We start from the raw sequence: 22,055 nt of genomic DNA, 5'->3' as shown, positions 1-22,055 counted from the left end.
CTCCTGCTCCTTTAGGGGAGACCCCAAAAAACCTTTTTTTTTTTTTTTTTTCCCCCCAAAGGAATTCAGAGGCATTTTTGGGGCCACGCTGGGCGGAGCCGGGGGAGGGAAAAAAAAAATTCCCTGGGTGGGTGGGGGGAAAAAAAAATTCCCTGGGGGAGGGGGTCGGGAAGAAAAATTCCCTGGGGGTGGGATTTGGGACCCCCCCAGCCCCAAATTCTGCCGGCAGCGGGGGCTGGGCTGACTCAGGCACTTCCTGGGCACTGCGGGGTGGGGACGATGTGGGGACATGGGGAGGGACGGGGATGGACACGGGGATGGACACGGGGATGGACACGGGGATGGACACGGGGATGGACACGGGGATGGACACGGGGATGGACACAGGGATGGACACGGGGATGGACACGGGGATGGACACGGGGATGGACACGGGGATGGACACAGGGATGGACACGGGGATGGTCACGGGGATGGACACGGGGATGGACACGGGGATGGACACGGGGATGGACACAGAATCCATGGCATGGCTGAGCCACCCCTGGTGTCCCCATCCCTGGTGTCCCCATCCCTGGTGTCCCCATCCCTGGTGTCCCCATCCCTGCCCTGTCCCCATCTCCAGTGTCCCCAGCCCCGGGTGCCCGACACAAACCCTGCCGAACCTGCTGCCCTCTCTCACATTATTTGTTTGTTTGTTTGTTTTTTTTAGGCAAATTTTCCAGCAATTTCCAGCAATTTTTTTTTTTTCCCCAGCTGCTCTCCCCACCCGCAGCCCTCGCTGCCCGACTGAGCCTCGCACGGGGCTGGGGGGACTGACCCCAAATCCCGGCCCCGATCTCCTGGGAAGGAGCCCCCGGCCCCCAAATCCCAAACCCCTCCCTGCCACAGCCCTTCCAACTCCTACCACTCCTTTTTTTTTTTTCTATTTTTTCCTTTTTTTTTTTTTCCTTAAATAGATCTCTCTCTGAAATAAGTTTTTTTTTTTTCTTTGCTTTTTCTTTTTTTTTAAACACGTGTTTGGACACAAAATAAAGCTTTGGATTTACATGGAAGCTCTTTTCCATGCGACAGAGCCACTTTCCATCCCCACCTCGTGCTTCCCTAGCGTCCTTGCCTTTCCAAGAAAAGGTCCTTGGCTATGAGGGATCCTCGGGGGAGAGCCCCGCTTACGATGGGAAGATTGGAAAACGTTAATATAATATCTCTCTTTTTTTTTTGTGGTTTTTTTTTCTTTTTTTGTCGCTTTTTTTTTTTCCTTAAAAAAAAGGGAGAGAAACATCTTTTAAAGAGAAAAATCGGAGGAAAAGTACTAACTAGATTTTGTGACTTTGTTTGTTTGTTTTTTTCAGGTGGTTGTTTCATCATTTCATCGGTTGGGGTTGGATTTTGTTTTGTTTTTTTTTTTTTTTTTGGTTTAGGAGAGTCCTTGCGCGTTACCCTCATCCGACCCTCCTGCTACATTCAATCCCGGCGCTTCGTTATTGGAATTCTCCTCAAAGTGCTGCTGCTGCTGCTGCTGCTGCTGCTGCTCCTGCTCGGTGCCCTGCGCGGTGTCCTCGGACTCGTGGCTCTCACCCCCGGCCGCGAAGCTCCCGTCCTCGGCGCCGCCCGTGGGCGTGGGGGGCATGGCCCCGGCCTCCCTGACCCGCGGCTTGCGGCCCCTCCGCGACGGGATCCCGTTGCATCCATCTTTTTTAAGGTGCCTGTGCAGGTGGTCGGAGCGGACGAAAGTCTTGCAGCAGCTGTCGCACTGGTACGGCCGCAGCCCCGTGTGCACCCGCATGTGGTTCTTCAAGTCGTAGTTGTGGGCGAAGGCGGCCCCGCACTGCTGGCACAGGTAGGGCTTCTCCCCCGTGTGCTTCCGCATGTGCACCTTCAGCTTGTCCTGCCTGCAGAGAGAACAGGCGCCGTCACGGGGAGTTGGGGTGCTGGAGGGGCAGCGGGCAGGGAGGGGGGTGGAGGAGGGTGACATCCCGCACTGGGTGGCACTGGGTGGCACTGGGACGGGGCTGGGCAGCTCCTGGTGTGGGGATGGACACTGGAACAGGGCTGAGCAGCTCCTGGTGTGGGGATGGACATTGGTGCCAGGCAGCTCCTGGTGTGGGGATGGACACTGGAACAGGGCTGGGCAGCTCCTGGTGTGGGGATGGACACTGGAACAGGGCTGGGCAGCTCCTGGTGTGGGGTTGGACATTGGTGCCAGGCAGCTCCTGGTGTGGGGATGGACATTGGAACAGGGCTGGGCAGCTCCTGGTGTGGGGATGGACACTGGAACAGGGCTGAGCAGCTCCTGGTGTGGGGATGGACACTGGAACAGGGCTGAGCAGCTCCTGGTGTGGGGATGGACACTGGAACAGGGCTGGGCAGCTCCTGGTGTGGGGATGGACACTGGTGCCAGGCAGCTCCTGGTGTGGGGATGGACACTGGTGCCAGGGAGCTCCTGGTGTGGGGATGGACACTGGAACAGGGCTGGGCAGCTCCTGGTGTGGGGATGGACACTGGAACAGGGCTGGGCAGCTCCTGGTGTGGGGATGGACACTGGAACAGGGCTGGGCAGCTCCTGGTGTGGGGATGGACACTGGAACAGGGCTGGGCAGCTCCTGGTGTGGGGATGGACACTGGAACAGGGCTGGGCAGCTCCTGGTGTGGGGTTGGACATTGGTGCCAGGCAGCTCCTGGTGTGGGGATGGACACTGGAACAGGGCTGGGCAGCTCCTGGTGTGGGGTTGGACATTGGTGCCAGGCAGCTCCTGGTGTGGGGATGGACATTGGTGCCAGGCAGCTCCTGGTGTGGGGATGGACACTGGAACAGGGCTGGGCAGCTCCTGGTGTGGGGTTGGACATTGGTGCCAGGCAGCTCCTGGTGTGGGGATGGACATTGGTGCCAGGCAGCTCCTGGTGTGGGGATGGACACTGGAACAGGGCTGGGCAGCTCCTGGTGTGGGGATGGACACTGGAACAGGGCTGGGCAGCTCCTGGTGTGGGGATGGACACTGGAACAGGGCTGGGCAGCTCCTGGTGTGGGGATGGACACTGGTGCTGATCAGCTCCTGGTGTGGGGTTGGACATTGGTGCTGATCAGCTCCTGGTGTGGGGTTGGACATTGGTGCCAGGCAGCTCCTGGTGTGGGGATGGACACCGGTGCCAGGCAGCTCCTGGTGTGGGGATGGACCTTACAATGGTCTGGGCAGCTCCTGGTGTGGAGCTGAGCATCACCTAGTGTAGGGTGTGAGGGTAGGGTTACACACTGCCCCATATGGGGTCTGAGCAGGTTTATGGGGTCACACACTGCCCCATATAGGATCTGAGCAGGGTTATGAGCTCACACATTGCCCCATATAGGATCTGAGCAGGGTTATGGGGTCACACACTGCCCCACATGGGGTCTGAGCAGGGTTATGGGGTCACACACTGCCCCATATGGGGTCTGAGCAGGGTTATGGGGTCACACACTGCCCCACATGGGGTCTGAGCAGGGTTATGGGGTCACACATTGCCCCATATGAGGTCTGAGCAGGGTTATGGGGTCACACACTGCCCCACATGGGGTCTGAGCAGGGTTATGGGCTCACACATTGCCTCATATGAGATCTGAGCAGGGTTATGAGCTCACACATTGCTCCATATAGGATCTGAGCAGGGTTATGGGGTCACACACTGCCCCATATGGGGTCTGAGCAGGGTTATGGGGTCACACACTGCCCCATATGGGGTCTGAGCAGGGTTATGGGCTCACACCCTGCCCAGCCCAGGGCTGATCACAGCTATGGGGTCACACATGGCTCGTGCAGGGCCCGAGGGGCTCATTTGGGGCCAGCAGGGCCACGTGAGCCGCAGCCATCGCTGCTTCCTGGAGGCAAATCCAGCCCCGAGCACGTGGCCAGGCAGTGGGAGCCCCTCTTGCCCTCCCCAGCACCTGCCCGACCCTTCCCAAAGGGATCCACCCCATTCCTGGATGGAACACAGATCCCAGCCCTGAACGTTCTCCCTTTACCCAGGGAACCCCAAAAATCCTAAAGCTCCAGGGAAAGATCAAAGCCCCGAGGTCGTGTCCAGCTCTGAGTGACACAGAAACGGGCTTGTGAAATTAAAATTTGGCGTTTTATAACCTCCCCCAACTCTGTCTTTTCTTATCAGGAGCTGCTCCTCCCCCTGCGACCGTGGAGGAACCAGGAAACGCCAGGGAGCAAAAATCCCTGAGAAGGGCCGGGCTGGGTCCCACCCGGCCAGGAACACCCGGCTGGAACAGCCCCACTCCTCCTGCCACACCCCAAACCCCCTCCCAGGGCCAGCACCCCACGGAATGGGGAAGGGATTTGTTTTCCAGCCATGGAGAAGGAAAGCAAAGCAATAGTAAAATCAGGGGGAAATGGAGCTCGGGGAATGGGAACAGCGGTGCCAAGGACAGCTCCGTGTCCCTATCCAGCTTCTCCAGCCCAAACCCTGCTGTGGGAAGAAGCAGGAAGATGTGCTTTGGAATCTGGTGGTTTAGAAAAGCAAATTTTCTACAGGTGCCAGGCCCTCCTGGGAGCCAACAGGGAACATGTCCTAATCCCACAGAAAGAGAGCAGGGTCCTCATCCTACAGAATGGGAGCACATCCTAACCCCACAAAATGGGAGCAGGGCCTCATCCCACAGAAAGGGAGCAGGGTGCTTATCCTATGGAATGGGAGTAGGATCCTCACCCCACAGAGTGGGAACAGGTTATAATCCCACAGAATGGGAGCAGTTCCTCATCCCATGGAATGGGAGCAGGGTGCTCATCCCACAGAATGGGAGCAGTTCCTCACCCTACAGAATGGGAGCAGGGTCCTCATCCCATGGAATGGGAGCAGGGTGCTCATCCCACGGAATGGGAGCAGGTTATAATCCCACAGAATGGGAGCAGTTCCTCATCCCACAGAATGGGAGCAGGGTCCTCATCCCACGGAATGGGAGCAGGTTATAATCCCACAGAATGGGAGCAGTTCCTCATCCTACAGAATGGGAGCAGGGTCCTCATCCCATGGAATGGGAGCAGTTCCTCATCCCACAGAATGGGAGCAGTTCCTCATCCCACAGAATGGGAGCAGGTCCTAACCCCACACAATGGGAGCAGGGTCCTCATCCCATGGAATGGGAGCAGGATGGAAAAGGGAGGAGGTGGCACTGCCCCACCAACTCCCCCTCCCCAGAAACCCCTGTGCCCCCCTCATCTCGCAGTGCCAGCAGCTGCCAGGGACCCTGTGGCATTTCCACGTCCTGCGGTGCCCTGGGGGGTGCACAGCGGGTGGGATCGCTGTGGGATCGCTGTGGGATCGCTGTGGGACCGGCCCCGGGCCCCAGGAGCAGGGAGGTGCTGCGTGGCAGGGCCGGGGGAGCGGGGAGGGAGGGCTGGCACCCTGCCCCTGCCATTATCTGCATTCCTCAGCTCTGCAACGTGGGCTGGGCGCGGCCGAGCAGGGGAAGGGGCAGGACACGGCCTCCTGCCCCCCGCTGCCCCAGGGATCCCACACGGATCCCACACGGATCCCACACGGATTTTACACAGATCCCACATGGATCTTACATGGATCCCACACGGATCCCACATGTATCCCACAATGATCTCACACGGATCCCACATGGATCTTACACGGATCCCACAGCGATCCCACATGGATCCCACAGTGATCCCACACGGATTTTACACGGATCCCACATGGATCCCACACGGATCCCACATGGATCCCACACGGATCCCACATGGATCCCACATGGATTTTACACGGATTTTACACGGATCCCACATGGATCCCACATGGATCCCACAGGGATCTCACAGCGATCCCACACGGATTTTACACGGATCCCACATGGATCCCACAGGGATCCCACACGATCTCACAGCAATCCCACACGGATTTTACACGGATCCCACACAGAGCAGCCCCATGGGATGGAGCCCCCAAAGCACGAGGGGCCTGGAAGGGCCGGCCTGGGCTGTGGGAAGTGGCACAGTGGGAACGTCTGGGCAGGCAGGGAAAGGGAAGGGAAAAGGAGCAGGGAAAGGGGAGGGAAAGAGAAGGGAAAGAGAAAAGGAGCAAGAAAAGTGAAGGGAAAAAGAGCAGGGAAAGGGAAGGAAAGGGAGCAGGCAGGGAAAAGGAAAGGGAGCAGGGAAAGGGAAGGGAAAGGGAAAGGGAAAGGGAAAGGGAAAGGGAAAGGAACAGCCCCAGGCCCAGGCAGCCCACGCTGGCCCTCGGCAGGGCCAGGGCCGCTCCAGGCTGGGACCCCCGGCCCGGCCCGGCCCCGGCGGCCACAGAGCCCGGCGAGAGGAGGCGGCGCCCGGCCACGGACTGGAGTGAACCGGAGCAACCCAAACAATATCCCCTTTCTTTGGTGCTCCCGTGGTCCAGGCGAGGAGCAGAGGAGCCCTGATTAGGAACAGGGCCGTGGCAAACGCCCCCGGGAGCTGCACCGGGGCTGCAGAGCTCGGCCTGCCAAGGACACGAGTGGGCTCCAACCTCCTTCCAACCCAACCACCACCACCTCAGCCGTGCCCAAACAATTCCCCTGCTCCTGCCTCGGCCACGATGGACAGAGCAAGAGCTGCAGCTCTGTTTCCCCCCCATGTCGGGTTTCCAGCAGAGCTCAGCAAGTCAGGACAGCAGGATGGTGGCACTGGCCATCGAGCCAGGCCCCTTGAGATAGCTCAAGTGTCACACCCCCAAACTGCTCCCTGGAAAACTTTGGCCTCCAGCCCCAACTCGCCAGTTAGGATGGAAATGAGCAGAGAGATAAAATCACCCAGGACCAGCCCTGGGCTGGCTCCTGGGGTGAGGGGAGGGCCAGGTTTGTGTGCAGCCCCCGGATTTTTGTGCAGCCCCCGGATTTGTGTGCAGCCCCAGCGTTTGTGTCCAGCCCCTAGGGTTTCTGTGCAAGCCCTGGGTTTGTGTGAAGCCCCCAGGTTTGTGTCTGGCCCCAGGGCTTGTGTGCAGCCCCCAGGTTTGTGTGTAGCCCCCGTTCCCGGCCCGTACCTGGTGAATCGGACGTTGCAGATGTTGCACTCGTAGGGCTTCTCCCCGGTGTGGGTGCGGATGTGGCGCGGCAGCTTCCCGGCGCCCTGGATCACCTTCTCGCAGATGGGGCACTTCTGGAATGCTTTCGCCCTGATCTTCTTCTCCACCTTCTGGGACCAGGACGGGTACACGTCGCCCTCGCTGGAACTGCCGAAATATTTCAAGTAATAATCCATGACCCCGTCCTCGTCCTTGCGGTCGTCGTCGCCGAGCTGCTGCCGCCCCACCGAGTTGATCATCTGCTGGAGCAGGGCGCTGGCGGCCAGGTCATCCACCTCCCTGGCATCGTCCTCCGTCTCCGTGCCCGTGGGGATGAAGCTGGGCGAGTCCCCGGCTTCCTGCGGGTCCAGAGGGCCCCTGGGGGTGCCCCCCTCCTCTTCTCCCGGGGTGGCCAAGCCACGGCTGCTGTAATGTCCGTTCTGGGAAGGGGAGAACATCCCGCCGCTGACCGGCTCCTCGTCCTCGCGGTCCAGCCACATGGCCGGGTTGCTGTCAGGGTCACAGTCACTTGCCTTTGGTCTTTCGGTTGGGGTGGCTTGCGAGTAGAAGTCCAGGCCATTGCAGTTCGACTCCTCCTCCTCCTCTTGGCCTCGGAAGTTCAGTCTCTGAAGGTCTCTCAACTCTGGGTTGGTCCACGGAAAGCTGCCTTGGTGGCCGTTCACGGGGTTGCTCTGGAAGAACTCCAGGTACTCTTTTGCTCTGAGATGGTTCCTCTGATCAATTTGATCTACTGTATCCATCTGGTCATTTTTGGCCAGAATCTTCCTCTCCAGGAGATCCGTGCAGACATCCCTGACGGCCGGGATCTCCAGCAGCGTGGCGGCGTTGAGGATGTCGTTGACGTTGGAAGTGCTGACGGTGAGGGTCGCGGTGTAGGCGAACTCCAGCAGCGCCGACAGGGCGTCCGCACTCACAAAGTCTATCTCATACACGTTCTGCTGGTCCACCACTAACCCTGAGGTGAAGAGCTTCTTGAAGTACTGGCTGCACGCTGCCAGGACGGAGCGGTGGGTGGGGAACTCCTGGCCTTCCACCAGGATGACCACGTCGCACAGCAGCCCGTTGTTCCTCTGCTCATTCAGGCTGCTGAGGATGTCGCTGCTGTGATCCGGGAACGGGATCCCTATGGGGCCGTCCACGCCACCCGCCATCTTCCACGCTGAAGGCTGTGGGGAAGGAGGGGGAAGGCCGTGAGTCAGAGCTTGGAGGCATCGGGAGAATTCCCAAATTCCTGAGGGACGCACCCGGCAGCACCGCGCGTGTCCCCTGCGCCTCTCCCATCGTCCTGCCCGTCCTGTGCTTACCTGGGGAGGAGGAGGAGGAGGAACAGAGCCCAGGTGCTCTCAAGCGAGAACAGCTGAATTAGCGCGGATCCGGGCCAGAGCAGCAAGCCTTGGCAGGGAGCTGGCATCACCCAGCCAGGCAGCACCTGGAGCGGGCACAGCTGTGCCCAGCGTGGGGCTACGGCGGCCTGAACCTCCCCAGTGCATCCCAGTCCACCTCTGGGAGCATTTCCCATTCCCATTCCTGCTGGGAAGGTCCCCAGCTCACTGAGAGAAGCCAAAACAATGATGTCATCACCGGGAACACCATTCCCATCGCTCATCCCGGGGTGCCAGAACACCTGGAGAGATGAGGGCAGGGAATATCCCTTGGGAAGGGCAGGGAGAGGGGAGCCCCAGCCACCCCAAGCTGCTGCTGCAGGTGTTTGACAGACCAGAGCTGATCCCTGGAAGCCCAGGCAGCTCCTGCTCCTTCCTGAGAGCAGGAGAGAGGAAAGGACACTGGGATCACCAAGTGCCAGCACCAGTCCCGGATCCTGGACAGGTTCCAGCAGAAGCAGCAGCTTTTCCCAATGCCAAGTTTTTTTTTGGGACAAGATAAATAAATAAAGTCACTCCTGACACGTCCACTTGACTCCAAAGGCTGGAAAAACCCAGGGGGATCCCCTTTGCTGAGAAATGGGCACTGGGGCCCGACTGTGACCCTGAGCAGCCTCTAATTCTCCCACAGTCCCAGTCTTCTGATCCCAAAAATGAGGAATAACATTTCCCTCCTGTCCATCTCGAGCAGCAAATCCACCTGCTCCTTGAAGCAGCGATGCCTTTGCTGGAAAATCAATGTAATTCCCCCCATCCCAAGCACTGGGATCAGCAGGAGCCAAGAAATCCACGCACAAACCGGTCCAAAAATCACCCTTGGCACAAGGCTGGAGTATCCAAGTTCCTGATTTCCAGATGGGGAAACTGAGGCACGGCGGGACGTGGCCTGTCCCACGCCATGGGGGGACGGATGAGTCAGGATGGATCCAGAACAGGAATAATTATTCAGGAAGCAACTCCCAGCCCCGGGTCCCAGCACGGAGCAGGAGCCCAGGTTGCACAACTCTGACTTCCCCCACCCACCCCCGGCCTCCTCAGTAGTTTTCCATATTTACTTATTTTTGAAAAGTTTTGTTAAGCCCAGAAAATAAGTTTAGCTTTGGCACCTTCCTGTTTTATACAGAGAAAAGGCAGGAGAAGGCAGGTCTGAGGCTGTGGAAAACGGATCTGGAGCAAATCCCTGGATAATCAACAGCAGGAGGACACCAGTGTTCAGCTCCCAGCAGGAATGGGATGGGGGTGAGGAGAAGGGAGGAGGACTCAGGGGGGCTGATGTGCAGGGCAGGCACCAGTCCTGCCACCAAGACCAAACACCAAAGCCAGGTGTCTTCCTGAGACACCAGGGATCAACTCCAGAGCCACCTCCTGAGCTCTGGGATTTGACCTTTAAACCCTAATTTCATGGATTTTTTACATCAGGGAGGAAAGGGCTGTTTGGTGGCACCCGGCCCCGGCTTCAGGTGTGACTTTGGGCAAGGTCACCCCATCCCAGCATCCCCAGGGGATCCCAGAGGAATCCTGAGCTGGGATTCCAGGGAGGCTTTGCTGCCTCAGCACCGCTTATCCCATTCCCACTGGGGCAGCTCCAGAGCTCCCCAAAACCTGACCAGGGCCACCGCACACAGAAAAGCAGATCCCATATCCCTGCCAGCCCCAAAACCAGCACTGGAGCTTCCCCCTCTCCTTCCTCTCTACAAGAGATGCTTCACAAGTTTTTTTCTCCCAAAACCAGTGAATTTGAGCTTGTCCCATTCCCACTGGGGCAGCTCCAGAGCTCCCCAAAACCTGACCGGGGCCACCGCACACAGAAAAGCAGATCCCATATCCCTGCCAGCCCCAAAACCAGCACTGGAGCTTCCCCCCTCTCCTTCCTCTCTACAAGAGATGCTTCACAAGTTTTTCTTCTCCCCAGACCAATGAATTGGAGCTGCATGCAGCGTTTGGAAGCTCCGGGCAGGGGTCCTGAGGCAGCCGTGTCTGTCCCCCACACGCCCCCGCTCTGGGGACCACAGGGAGCAGCCAGAGCATGCAGGCAAGGTCACCCCCCCACCCTGGGGGCTGGGATAATCATCCTGACAGTGTGGGAATGGCTGCAGGGTCATGAGACTGCCAAGGGCCGGGCTGGAGCCTGCTCCAACTCGGCCACCCCGCACACAACACGGCCTTTGTGTCCCACAGCCGCGGTGGCCGAGGACGGCGGGGGCAAAGGGGGCATCTCGAGCCCCCCAGGAATGGATTCAGGGCCTGGATGCTCCAGCCTCATCCAGAGACTGAGTCCTTAAAACTTCACCCCCATTCCCTTTCCAGGGGCTGAACAGTTTAGGAATTGCCAATGGGAAAGGGAGCGCTCCAAAGTGTGGATTTGGGGTTTTGGGAACTTCTTGAGTCTTGACTCAAAAGACATTCCAAGCACCCCAAATCCACTGCTTGCTCATGGCACCAGGGCTCAACGCCACGATGGAATGGGCAAAATCCAGCTGGGAATGTCCTGAAGCCAGGTGACAAGTGACAAAAGCCGCTGGCACAACCACAGCTCGTCCCCTCCCTGGCAAGGAAAGGTCTGAATGGGCCACCAAGGGGGAGCTTCAACTACTGACCTATCTTTCCCAGCAGCTCCATTCTCTCCCTGCCTGCCCGGCCGCTCCAGGTCCCTGTCCCAGACCGGGTGGCTCTGCAGGGCTCAGAGGTGCCACATTTCACCCCAAAAGTGGCTGCGGGGGAGAAGTGTGGGAATGGCCCTCACAGGCAACTGGGAGGGAACCATCGAGGTGAAATAGAGCCCATGAGAAAGAGGGGTTGGAGCGAGAGCTGAGGCCTCCAGGTGATTTAGGAACATCACTGACAGCCCTGGTGGGACACCCTGTGCAGCCCCAAGCCCGCTCTCAGCCCCCTCGGCGCTTCCAAAATCCCAACACAACGGAGCTGGGGCTATTCCAGCTCCACAGGTCAGCCCGGCACACACAGCCTGATTCCGGGCACGAAAAATGTCATTTTTTGGGTGGTCAATGGGTTTGAGGGAAATTCTCCACCTCCCTGAGCTGATGTGCCACATCCAGCTCATTCCCCATCGCCTCTGGACGCTGCTCCTCAACACTGAAATGGAATCCCTGAGGTTGGAAAAGCCCTCCAGGATCATCGAGTCCCAGCTGTGCCCAATCCCCACCTCGTCCCCAGCCCAGAGCACCCAGTGCCACCTCCAGCCTGTCCTTGGACACCTCCAGGGATGGGGACACCCTGAGCAGCCCTGCCAACGGCTAATCATTCTTTCCATGCAGAAATTGTCCCAATATCCAACCTGAACCTGCCCTGGTGCAACTCAAGGCTGCTCCCTCTCGTCCTGTTGTCCCCTGGGAGCAGAACCTGACCCCTCCTGGCTGCCCCCCCAGTCAGGGACTTGTGCAGAGCCAGAAGGTCACTCCTGAGCCTCCCCAGCTCCCTCAGATGTTTTCCAGACTCTTCCCAGCTCCATTCCCTTCTCTGGGCTCACTCCAGCCCCTCTGTGTCCTTCTCACAGCGAGGGGCCAGACCAGGACACAGCAGGACACAGCTGTGACCTCACCACTGCGATTTTATTTCCTTTTTTTAAACTCAATTTCTCACCTCTCTCCTCCCAGGTCCCCCCCCCCTCCCCCAGCTCAAGAGCAGCACCCAGAGCTCACTGAAACCCCTGAGCTTGTGCTTCCCTCAGCAGGATGTCACCCAATCCCTCTCCTTCAGGAGCTCTGGAATTTGACATTTACATTCAAATGAGACGACCACATCAAGATGGGATCACAAACAAAAGTGCTGACAAAACACCTCTTTAATTACCAGTTTTCCACAGAACCTCAGTGGGCTTCTTCTTTTTTTTTTTTTTTTTTTTTTCCTTTTCCCTTTGCTTCTTTGCCTTAAAATTTAGAGGAACCTGAGCAGTTTGGGAGGGCTCAGGAATACACAGGTGGAAGAGCTCGGTCACGCCTGGGGAACTGGGAACAGCCAATGTTCTCTACGTGCTCTAATCCGGAAAAGATCCCAAAACCCTTTCCAAAGGCAGAGGTGCCGCCCACTGCAGCAGCACAGGTGAGAACTTGAGCAACACCTGGCACCTGCTCGGGCCAGGAAGGGAGAATCAGCATCACCCTTTCCATGGAGCACAAGGCAAAACGGCTTTAGGGAATTCTGTGATCCACAAAGCAACATTTCTTGGGAAGAGCTGAGCTCTGGGACATGTTGAGGGACTTTGGAGGTGAGTATGAAGTGACAGGGTAAGAGGGAAAGGATTCAAACTGACAGAGCAGGGTGAGATGGGATATTGGGATGGAATTCCCAGAAGAGCTGTGGCTGCCCCTGGATCCCTGGAAGTGTCCCAGGCCAGGTTGGAGCACCCTGGGATACTGGAGGATGTCCCTGCCCATGGCAGGAATATTAAGGTCCATCCAACCCAAACCATTCCAGAATATGGGATACTCCGCCTCTTGCTCAAGGTGCCCAAGGATCCCAAGTTGCTCTGGGTTTCTTGGAGCAAACACACACAACTGAGGCAGGGCAGCCTCGGCAGCCGCACCAGGGAAGAATTATTAAAATAATGGTGTTTTACACCAAAAAACACCCCAGGGGCTGCTGCCCAAGGCCCAAACACGATCCCAGCATTCCCTCACCACCAGCTGGAGAAACGGGCATTTTCCCCTAGGAACAGCTCACGCCCCACAAGTCCTGACCTCTTTATATTTAGGGGACAGACCATCCCAGTCCCCCCATCCTTCTCCCAGCTGCAAGGACACCTCTGCCAGCCTGGATGCCTGGGGATAAGGCAGCTCTGTGGCCATGGGGAGCAGGAGGCAGTGCCTGTGCTGACACCAGCCCAGGACAGGCCCCAGCAGGTCTTCCTCTGCCCAGGATCCACCCGAAACTCTGCCGAGGCCTCGGGACACACACCTTGCACGGAGCAGCCGGGGAGGTGGGAACGTGGCAGGCAGCAGGAAGGGAAGGAGGTGTTTTGCCTGCTTGGGAGAAGTCGCAATTCCAACCACTCCACAAAGCCATGGAAACTCAACGGCTCCCAACAAGGAAATGTGCTGAAATGATAGTTTAGGGTCAAACTATCCGAATTTTTTGGACCTGGAGAACCCACTGGATGTTCCTGAGAGGAAGAACCTGCACATCAACAGAAGGAATTGCACTGTGGGAAAAAAAACCTCAGCATGCTTTTATTTTAAATAAAACTACATTTTCAATGATGCAGTGGGAAGAAATCCTCAGTCTTGAGAAGGCAATGGAGTCATCAGTGGCAAAGAGTGAATTCCAGCTTTCTTCTGTCCTGACTGGACATCCCATCTCGGGTAACATGACCAAGATCATGCAGCTCTTGAAGTGAAGAGCTTGGAGCAGAACTAGTGCCCTGCAAACATCTGTGGGCTGCTTTGGACAATCTGGCTCTGTTTTCCAAGCATGGGCATCCATCCCCTCCAGCCCTTAACAGGGAAAAGCGACTGCAGCTCTGGATTTGGGATGTGAGGAATGAGGAATGAGACTGAACCACACAAGGACGGTTCAGCTGATTCCCAAAGAGGCTCCAGATCACACCCCTGACCAAACCCGCCTCCAGGGGCTCCTCAGAGTGGTTGGATTGTTCTGGTCCTTCCAAAGATCAGAGCATCCCACATCTTGTAGGTCCCTTTGAATGTTGGAATGCTGCTGCAAGGGCTCTGGAGATCTTGCAGTGCCCCAAGAGAGATGGGGAGGGACATGGAGTGACAGGACAAGGGGGAAAGGATTCAGAGTAGGTTTAGATGGGATGTTGGGAAGGAATTCTTCCCTGTGAGGGTGGGGAGGGAGTGGAATGGAATCCCCAGAGAAGCTGTGGCTGCTCCATCCCTGGAAGTGTCCAAGGCCAGGCTGGACTGGGCTTGGAGCAGCCTTGAAGAGTGGAATGTGATGAACAGTGGAAAGGGGTGGAACTGGATGAGCTTTAAGGTCTCTTCTACCCAAACCATTCTGTGATGAGTCAAAGTCTCAAATTCAAGGTGAAGTGGAAGAACTTCTGAGATGTTCTGACAGCTCCTGGGCTCCAGCAGCCTCCCCTGCCTCAGCCCAACCCGACAGACTCGTGGTGTGACCACGTAACCAAAACAGCCAGGCTGACCTGGTCAGGTCCGACCTGCCAGGGAGGTTTTCTTCTCCCTGCTCCACGGGAAGCTCCAGCACAGCCAACCCCCCTCCTACAGCCCCTTCACACAGAGCAGCTGCTCCAAGGGAAAGGAAATCTGCCCCAAACCCTGCAGATCCTGGGGCATGGGTTGACACATCCCTGAAATCCCAGGCTGGTGTGGGTTGAAGCTCATCCTCTCCCATCCCATGGGCAGGGACACCTTCCAGTATCCCAGGGTGCTCCAACCTGGCCTTGGACATTTCCAGGGATCCAGGGGCAGCCACAGCTCCTGTGGGAATTCAACCTTAGGGTCTCCCCACCCTCCCAGGGAGGAATTCCTTCCTGATATCCCATCTATCCCTGCCCTCATTTTATTTTGAAGCCATTTCCCCTTCCCCTGGCACTCCAGGCCCTTGTGAAGGGAAGAGCCAAAGCTCTCCATGAGCCATTAATGCCCAGGGAAAAAGCACTGAAAGCACTGCAGGAACAGCCAGGACACGCCAGGATTTGACAGCAAGGAGGCTCAGAGAGGAAAGGAGAACCCCACATCCTGCAGCTTCTGGCAGCAAGAGCAATTGCTGAAGTCTGGATGGGGCACTGGATCTGAACATCCCACAGACCCTCCACAAGCACCCCAGAACTTCAATGGAATAAAGACCCATTAAAGCAAGAACCACCCAGCCCTCCTTGCCCCACCATGGTCAGGCTGGAGGTCTGGGATTCCTCATCACCTACAGGGAATTGTTGGGAATGCTGCTGTGGAGCCACCAGGAAGAAAGGGGCTTTCTCCTCTTGGTTTTCCCAAACTGTCTGAATTGCAGTGGTTTTCACATGCTGGCCCAGACGAGGCTGGACAAGCCAGCTGTGGAATTGTTCCAGTGGAAGGACAAGTGCCACCTAGGAACAGGCTCACTCCGACTCATCCCAAGGGCCTGGGAAGGACTCTGCATCTCCCAGGAAACCTGATGGTATTCCCAGAGACACGGCTCCCTCTCCAAGGATTTACTTCCACAGCCCAGGCAGATGAGGGATGACCCAATGTCACATTCCACAGCTCCCTGGGATGTAACTGGGATGGGATTTCCTTGCAGGGCCCAGCACAGCTCCTGAGAAACTTCAGTTTCCAGCTGCTGGCCAAAGGCAGGATGTGAACCCTGATGGACAATGGTCAAGTGGCCAAACACCGGTGCTGTTCCAGAGGATCCCAAACCTGCAGCCAAGGCACGGAGCCACCCTCAGTCCTGACAGCACCAAACTGCTCTCATGTTGCAAGGTGAGCCTGAACTGGTTCCTCCACCCAGCCCTCCTTGCCAATTTTCTCCTTTGTCATCAGAGGCCGGATTTAATCCGGCAGGAATGTGCCTTGGTTTGAGCCCGGGGAGTCTCCCACCCGAGCTCTGTGTGTGAGGGCTATTTTGGGGTGAGAAGCTCCTCCATCCCCAGCACTGTCACTCTGCCTCAGCACAGAGTCCATGGCACCAACTCCATGTGCTGGGATTGTCCCCAACAGGTCACAGGAATTTCCCTGCACTGAGATAAAGCAAACCTCAAACTGCTGAGAGCTGCTCAAAGACCCTCAATCCCTGCTCCAAACCCACCTCTGTTTCAGCAACTCCCAGGCCTCCCTCAATCCTCAGGCTAAGCTGAGTCCATCTGAGCTCAGCCCAGAGCCCAGGAAGGCCGGATACCCTGGAATTCATGGGAACTCCCTGTTTTGCTGCTCAAACAAACCCTTTCCACCGAGCCCAAATGTGCCCACCCTGCTGCAGTCCTGGCCCTCCAACAGGTTCCCTCCCACGTGGCTCCTGTGGGAAAACTCCCTAGTTTTGGGAGCTTCTGGACAACACCAGGCCGTGGCTGAGCCAGCCACAGTTCTCCAAAATACTTCAGAAAGTCTCAAGAGTTGCACGGAAAAAGGGGAAGAACTGCACAAAGCACGAGGCTGTGTGTGCTCCAGTGCTGGCTGCAGGAGCAGCTCTCCCCCAGGAGAGTTCTTTTCCAACCTGGGAGCCCCGGGAGCCTGGAGGCACCAAGATCCAGGCAGGAATAAGCAGCTGCTTTCCAGAAAGGCAACGTGGGGCCCCTTTCCAAGGGAACAATTGAGGACTCGAAGCTTTAACCCCCAGCACGGCCCAGCTGCTCCAGGTTGGAGGACAATCAGAGCAGGTCATGCTTGGACACCTCCTCCCCTTCAGAGGCCAAAGCCTGTCCCCACTCCAGCCAAAATTTCCTCCAGTGATTCCTTGAGAAAAAGCAAACCCATCTGCCCCTTCACACCACGTTCCCCCTCTCCTGTCACAGCTCTCATGGCCTCCTGAACTAAGAGAATCATAAAAACTGCTCAAATCCCAAATCCCCCCCATTCCCACAGGTCTCAAACAGCATTTACCCTCTCACTCCATGTTCCCCTCCCTGTCACACCTCTCCTGACTCCTAAACAGAGAGTCCTAGGAACTGCTCAAACCCCAAATCCCCCCATTCCAGCAGCAACCCCCAAAGCACCCATCCCTATCCCCTGTCCCAGGATTCCCTCTGCAGCCCCATTCCCCCCCTGCCACTCCTGACATTCCCTGCCCGAGGCTCTGGCATTAATCTAATTGCCTCAAATGACACCTCACAGACCGGTTGTTCTTTTCCACACCGGGAAAGGGGAGGGGGGAAAAAAAAAGGGGGGAAATAAATAAAAGAATAAGACCGGAGTTTGGTGAGAGAGCAGGGCAGGGTAGTCCCTTATGTAATTCCCAGTTTGTGGATTAACAGACAGCTCGTCCTGCCATTCCCGGCTCCGGGTGATGACGAGCAAAAGCGAATCCCGGGAGCAAGCGGGGCTTCATCCCTGGCAACGCTCTCCTGCCACGGAGCTCCTTCCTTCCTGCCCTGCTGGGATGCACAGGGGGAATGCTGATCCCTGTGCTGATCCCTGTGCTCTGCCTGTCGGGGCAGGAGGCTCCGAGGAGCTGCACAGCAGCAACCTGTAGCTACAAGCCCACCTCGGGCACCTTCCCAGCTCCAGCAAACAACGGGGGGAAAAAAAAAGACATTTACTCACTGGTTCCCAGCGTGCCGGTGGGAAATCAGGAGGTGCACGAAGCAGGAAGGAAATGGGTGCAGGAGTGGAGTGAAAGGTGGGGAGGAGGGAGTTAAAACCCAGCGCTGGGACCAGGGAGCATCCTCTGCTTTGGAGAAACCAGGCAACAGGGACAGGTTGGGAGAGGGCCACGGGCTTCAGGTGGGCACAGGGGTGGGAAACAGGAGGAGAACGATCCCGAGGGTGCCCCAGGAGGACGCGGCTCGGCGGGGATGCGGGAGCAGCGTTCCAGCCGGCCAGGCCAGCGCTGGCAGGTCACGCTCCCGACTCTCCGGCCGCACATTTTTCCAGGGATGGGCGAAGCCAGGGTGTTGGGAAGCCGCTGATTGCCAGGGGATCTGCGGCTCATCCCACCGACGTGCCCTTGGCTCCCACCTGCAGCTCCGGGGCAGCTCGCGGCAGTTTCCAGTTTCTCGCACCTTGTCGCATTAAGCTGAGCCCTATAGTTCCCTTCCACCTGCAGCCCGGGGCTGCTGCGGGACATTCCCAAATCCCTCAGCCGGCCGGAGCTCCGGGGGAACGAGCCCCGCCGGGATTCAAGGCGGGGAAGTCGCGCCCCGGCTCTGCCACCGGAGCCGGCGGTGCCACCGGGCGGGTGGGAAACTGAAACTGAGCGCAGGGAAGGCGATACGGGCAGGGGGCTGGGCGAGGAACAATCGTCCCTGGCTACTCGCAGAGGATCCCAGCGCTTGCCTGACCTCGTTTACTCCCGCTGACGTCCTCCAGAGCTCCTCTGGGACGCTGCAGGCACAGGTAGAGGGACGGACACAGCAGCAGTTTGGATCAAAGGGCCACGCGATTGGGGAGAAACGCTTCCCTTAGCCCAGACACTGCCTAGTCTTCTTCCCTCTCCCTGAGTTCTGCTCCTCAAAAGGCTTTTAATTACAGACTGGGACGGGTCTGCTCAAATTTGAGGTTAAGGCTGGTTGAGAGTGTAGTTAAAGCAACTGTATATTGCCTGGACTAGGAGAGATAACGAGTCGGGTTCTAATTGTTCGCCACACAAGCTCATCTTCCAAAAACTCAGCATCCCGAGACGGGCAGAAAACCCCCAAGTGTCAGTTTTAATCAAAATTAAACCACAGCTCTCAAGCATTTAGACTCCGTCTCAAATACAGACTCAGGATTTCACAGTTTTTAGGTGGGACACCCGCATGGGACTCGATCCTGCAGTTAAACCCCAGCACTTGATCCCAAAATAAGGTTTTGAAGGGAGACAGGAGCACCCAAAGCACCACAGAGCCTCGATGGCAGCATAAATTTCACCCCTCATTTGCGTCCCGTGCCCACATCCAAATTCCCACACTGGGAGAACAACTGGAATTTTTAATTCTGCTTCCAAAAGTCACCAAACACGAAGGGAACCCGGCCGCCCTCACCGTGCCAAATTAATTCCACCCAGCTCCTCCACAGAGCAGAGCTCCTCATGAAGCCACAGCTAAAGATCTTCACCAGACCCACAACCACGGGATGAAATACGAGTGAAAAACGATTAATAATTAAAAAAAAAAAAAAAAAAAAAAAAAAAGGCAGAGGAAGAGTTGCAGAGCAGCAAAGTGAGGAACTACTTTCATTCACCACCACGTTTATTAAGAGCTCCTGCCTTGCAAAACCCTCCCTGGAGTTACTGAAGCAATTAAGGCTTGGTGGAAAAATCCCACCATCTCACCCATGTTTGGGTTGCACCTCTTCACTCCCTCTTTCACCAGAACAAGCCTAAACAGGGGCCAGAATGAATATTAAACAAGAAAGGCTCCTCTCTAATAAACTCCTCAGTTTCTCTCGGTCTCTTTTATTTATTTATTTTTTTGTTTAAAGTAGTTGAAATCCAACAACTCCAGCAAAACTATCAGAATTAAAGCCAGCCTGGCTCCTCCTGCTCAGCCTCCAGAAGAGCTGCAATTTCCAACCAGGACGGGCAGAATCCTTGAGAAATCACACAATTCCTTGAAATATACCACCAACAACCACCCCAAACACATTTGGAAAGGGACAACCTTTTAGCTCCGTTGCTACGCTGAGCACAACTTCAACCCTCATTAGGTTGTAAATTCTTCCAGGCAGAACCTTTCTCTCCCCATGTCCATAAAACAGTTATTATATAAGTTATGGTTTTGATAGCCAGGACAACGAACAGCCATGGGAACGCGGCTGCTCTTGAACTGGGACTGGCAGCAAACTCTTCCCAAGAGTCCTTGAGCCCAAAGAAACTTTGGCTGCCCAAAGCCGAGGGTCTGCAGGAGCTCAGGGAACACGGAGAGCCAGGCAGGGGCCAGGCAGTCACGTCGGCTGGGCTTGTACAACAGGAACTGTCGCTTTCAGCACAGGAACGCCGGGGTTTACACGTTCTGGTGCTGCTGCCGCAGTCCCAGGGCTTTCCATGGAATAACCTCAGCAGGAAGGGACCCACAGGGATCATCCAGCCCAGCTGCTGGCGCTGCACAGACACCCCAATAATCCCACCCTGCACATCCCTGGGAGTGCTGTCCAGATGTTCCTGGAGCTCTGGCAGCCTCGGGGCTGGGACAATTCCCTGGGGAATCTGTCCAGCACCCCACCACGCTCTGGAAAAAGAACCTTTTCCTGATATCCAACCTCAGCCTCTCCTGAAACAGCTTCATAAACCAACTTTTCCCACACTCCTGGAACAGCACGGCCAAGGAACCCTCTCCCTGGCAGTGCCCAGCTGCCAGCCCACGGTCCCAGCGACGTGTCCCTAACTTTGTCCCGTCTCCAGCCTCACCAAGCAGCGCTTCGAGGGGAAGAGGGCAGGGACCTTTGGCTGTGTCACGGGGGCCTCAGCACGGCACGGCAGTTTTGGGCACCTGACCGGAACCACCACGTCCAAGCCCGAGCCCCGCGGTGGGGGATGACGATGAGAAGGCAGTGCCGGGTCCCCGGGCACGCAGGGAATGTTTTGGCAGGAGCGAGGGATGCTGCCCCTCACGCCGAGCACCCGCCGGCCTCGCTGCTGCGCAGCCCCGCGGGGAGAGAGGCTTATCCCGCCGGGCTCCTCCGGGCAGCAGCGCCCCAGCCCCGCGGGGGGATTATCACCGCGGCCCCCCCCTGCCCGCAGCCGGCCGGGGGGAGATAAGGGCCGGCCGAGGGGGGTAAAAACAACCCCGGACGCGCAGGGCCGGAGCGGGGCGGGCAGGGCCGGGCCGGCGCCCCCCGGCCGGCAACGACCTTGGGGTGCGCGGGGACGGCCCGGCCCGACGCCCCCGCACGGGGCGGCCCCGGGGGACCCCACCCATGACCGGCCTCCCCCCCCCGCCGGCCCGGGCCGCCCCCCCCCGCGGGGCCCACAGGGAGCCTTGGCCGGGAGCCACGACCCCACCCCTTCCCCCGGGCGGGCGGGCGGGCGCCGCAATGGAGGCCGGGGGGAGGCGGGGGCGGGGGGCGCCGGGGGGGGGGGGGGGACGAGTAGAGGGGGGGGTGGGGAGGAGTCGGCGGCGGCCCCGCGGGGGCGGCGGGGCGGGCGAGGGTCGCGGCGGGGCCGGGCCCGGGCGGGGGTCGCGGGCCCGGGCTGAGGGGGGGGGGTGGGGGCCGCGCAGGCCCCGCCGCGCCCGTCCCCGGCCACCCCGCGCGGCGCCCGCCATTGGGCCGGGCGGCGGCGGGCGGGGCGGGCGCGCGGGGCGGAGGGCGCGCCCCGATTGGCCCCGCCCGCTGCCCATCAACACGCCTCCCGCTCGCCGCGCGCGCGGGGGGCGCCGGGAAGCGCAGTCCGCTCGCCCACCGGCACCTGCGGCGCGGCGCCGCCGAGGGACTACAACTCCCGGCAACCCCCGCGCCGCGCTGCCCCCCCCCACACCTCCCCGCTCCCAACCCTTCCCCCCCCCCACCCCCCCCCCCCTCCGCGACCCCCCCAGCACGGCCCGGCCAAGTACAACGTATACGGAGGGGGGGCAGCCCCCACCCCCCCCCCGCAACGGACCCAACCGACCCCTCCCCACCCCCCCACTCCCCCCGGGGAGGGGTGGGGGGGGGGGGGGAGGGTCAGGCCCTACCCACCCCCCCCCCCCCCCCCCCTACATGCGCGACCCCCCCCTCTCCCTTCCTCCGCGCCCACCCCTCAGTTCCGTACCGGGCGGGGGCCGAGCGGTCCGGGCGAGCGGAGCGGGCCGCTCCGTGCCGAGGCGGGCGGGCCGGGCCGTGCGGGCGGGCGGAGCAGGCTCTGGCCGCCCCGCGGGAGCTGCTCGCCGAGGCCCGTATGCGGCTCCTTCCTGCTCCGGCCGGGGCCGCCCCGCTCTTAAAGGGGCCGCGCGCCGCCCCCCCCCCCCCCCCCCCGCCCGCCGCCCCCCCCCGCGGGGCGCAGCCGCCTCCGGCCGGGGGGGGGCGCAGCGCGGCGCGGCCGCGGGTGGGGGGGGAGAGGGGGGCTCGGGGGGGCGCGGCCGGGGGACACCCGAGAAGGGACCCC

At 58.8% G+C, this 22,055-nt stretch overlaps 1 protein-coding gene across 1 annotated transcript; it reads right to left on the bottom strand.

Moving 5' to 3' along the window:
- Positions 1-995: 995 nt before the first annotated feature.
- Positions 996-21,881, bottom strand: ZBTB7A (zinc finger and BTB domain containing 7A). The gene is made up of 3 exons (XM_068174140.1): positions 21,723-21,881; positions 7,000-8,207; positions 996-1,892 (listed from the first exon to the last, which is right to left on the bottom strand). The coding sequence occupies exons 2-3, from the start codon at positions 8,190-8,192 to the stop codon at positions 1,418-1,420; spliced, it is 1,668 nt and encodes a 555-aa protein (XP_068030241.1). The 5' UTR covers positions 8,193-8,207; positions 21,723-21,881; the 3' UTR covers positions 996-1,417.
- Between the last annotated feature and the right edge of the window lie 174 nt (positions 21,882-22,055).

This window comes from Anomalospiza imberbis, chromosome 27 (assembly GCF_031753505.1).
Source record: "Anomalospiza imberbis isolate Cuckoo-Finch-1a 21T00152 chromosome 27, ASM3175350v1, whole genome shotgun sequence".
Taxonomy (NCBI): domain Eukaryota; kingdom Metazoa; phylum Chordata; class Aves; order Passeriformes; family Viduidae; genus Anomalospiza; species Anomalospiza imberbis.
Note: the sequence above shows the minus strand (reverse complement) of the source record. Positions and strands in the feature narration are given on the sequence as shown.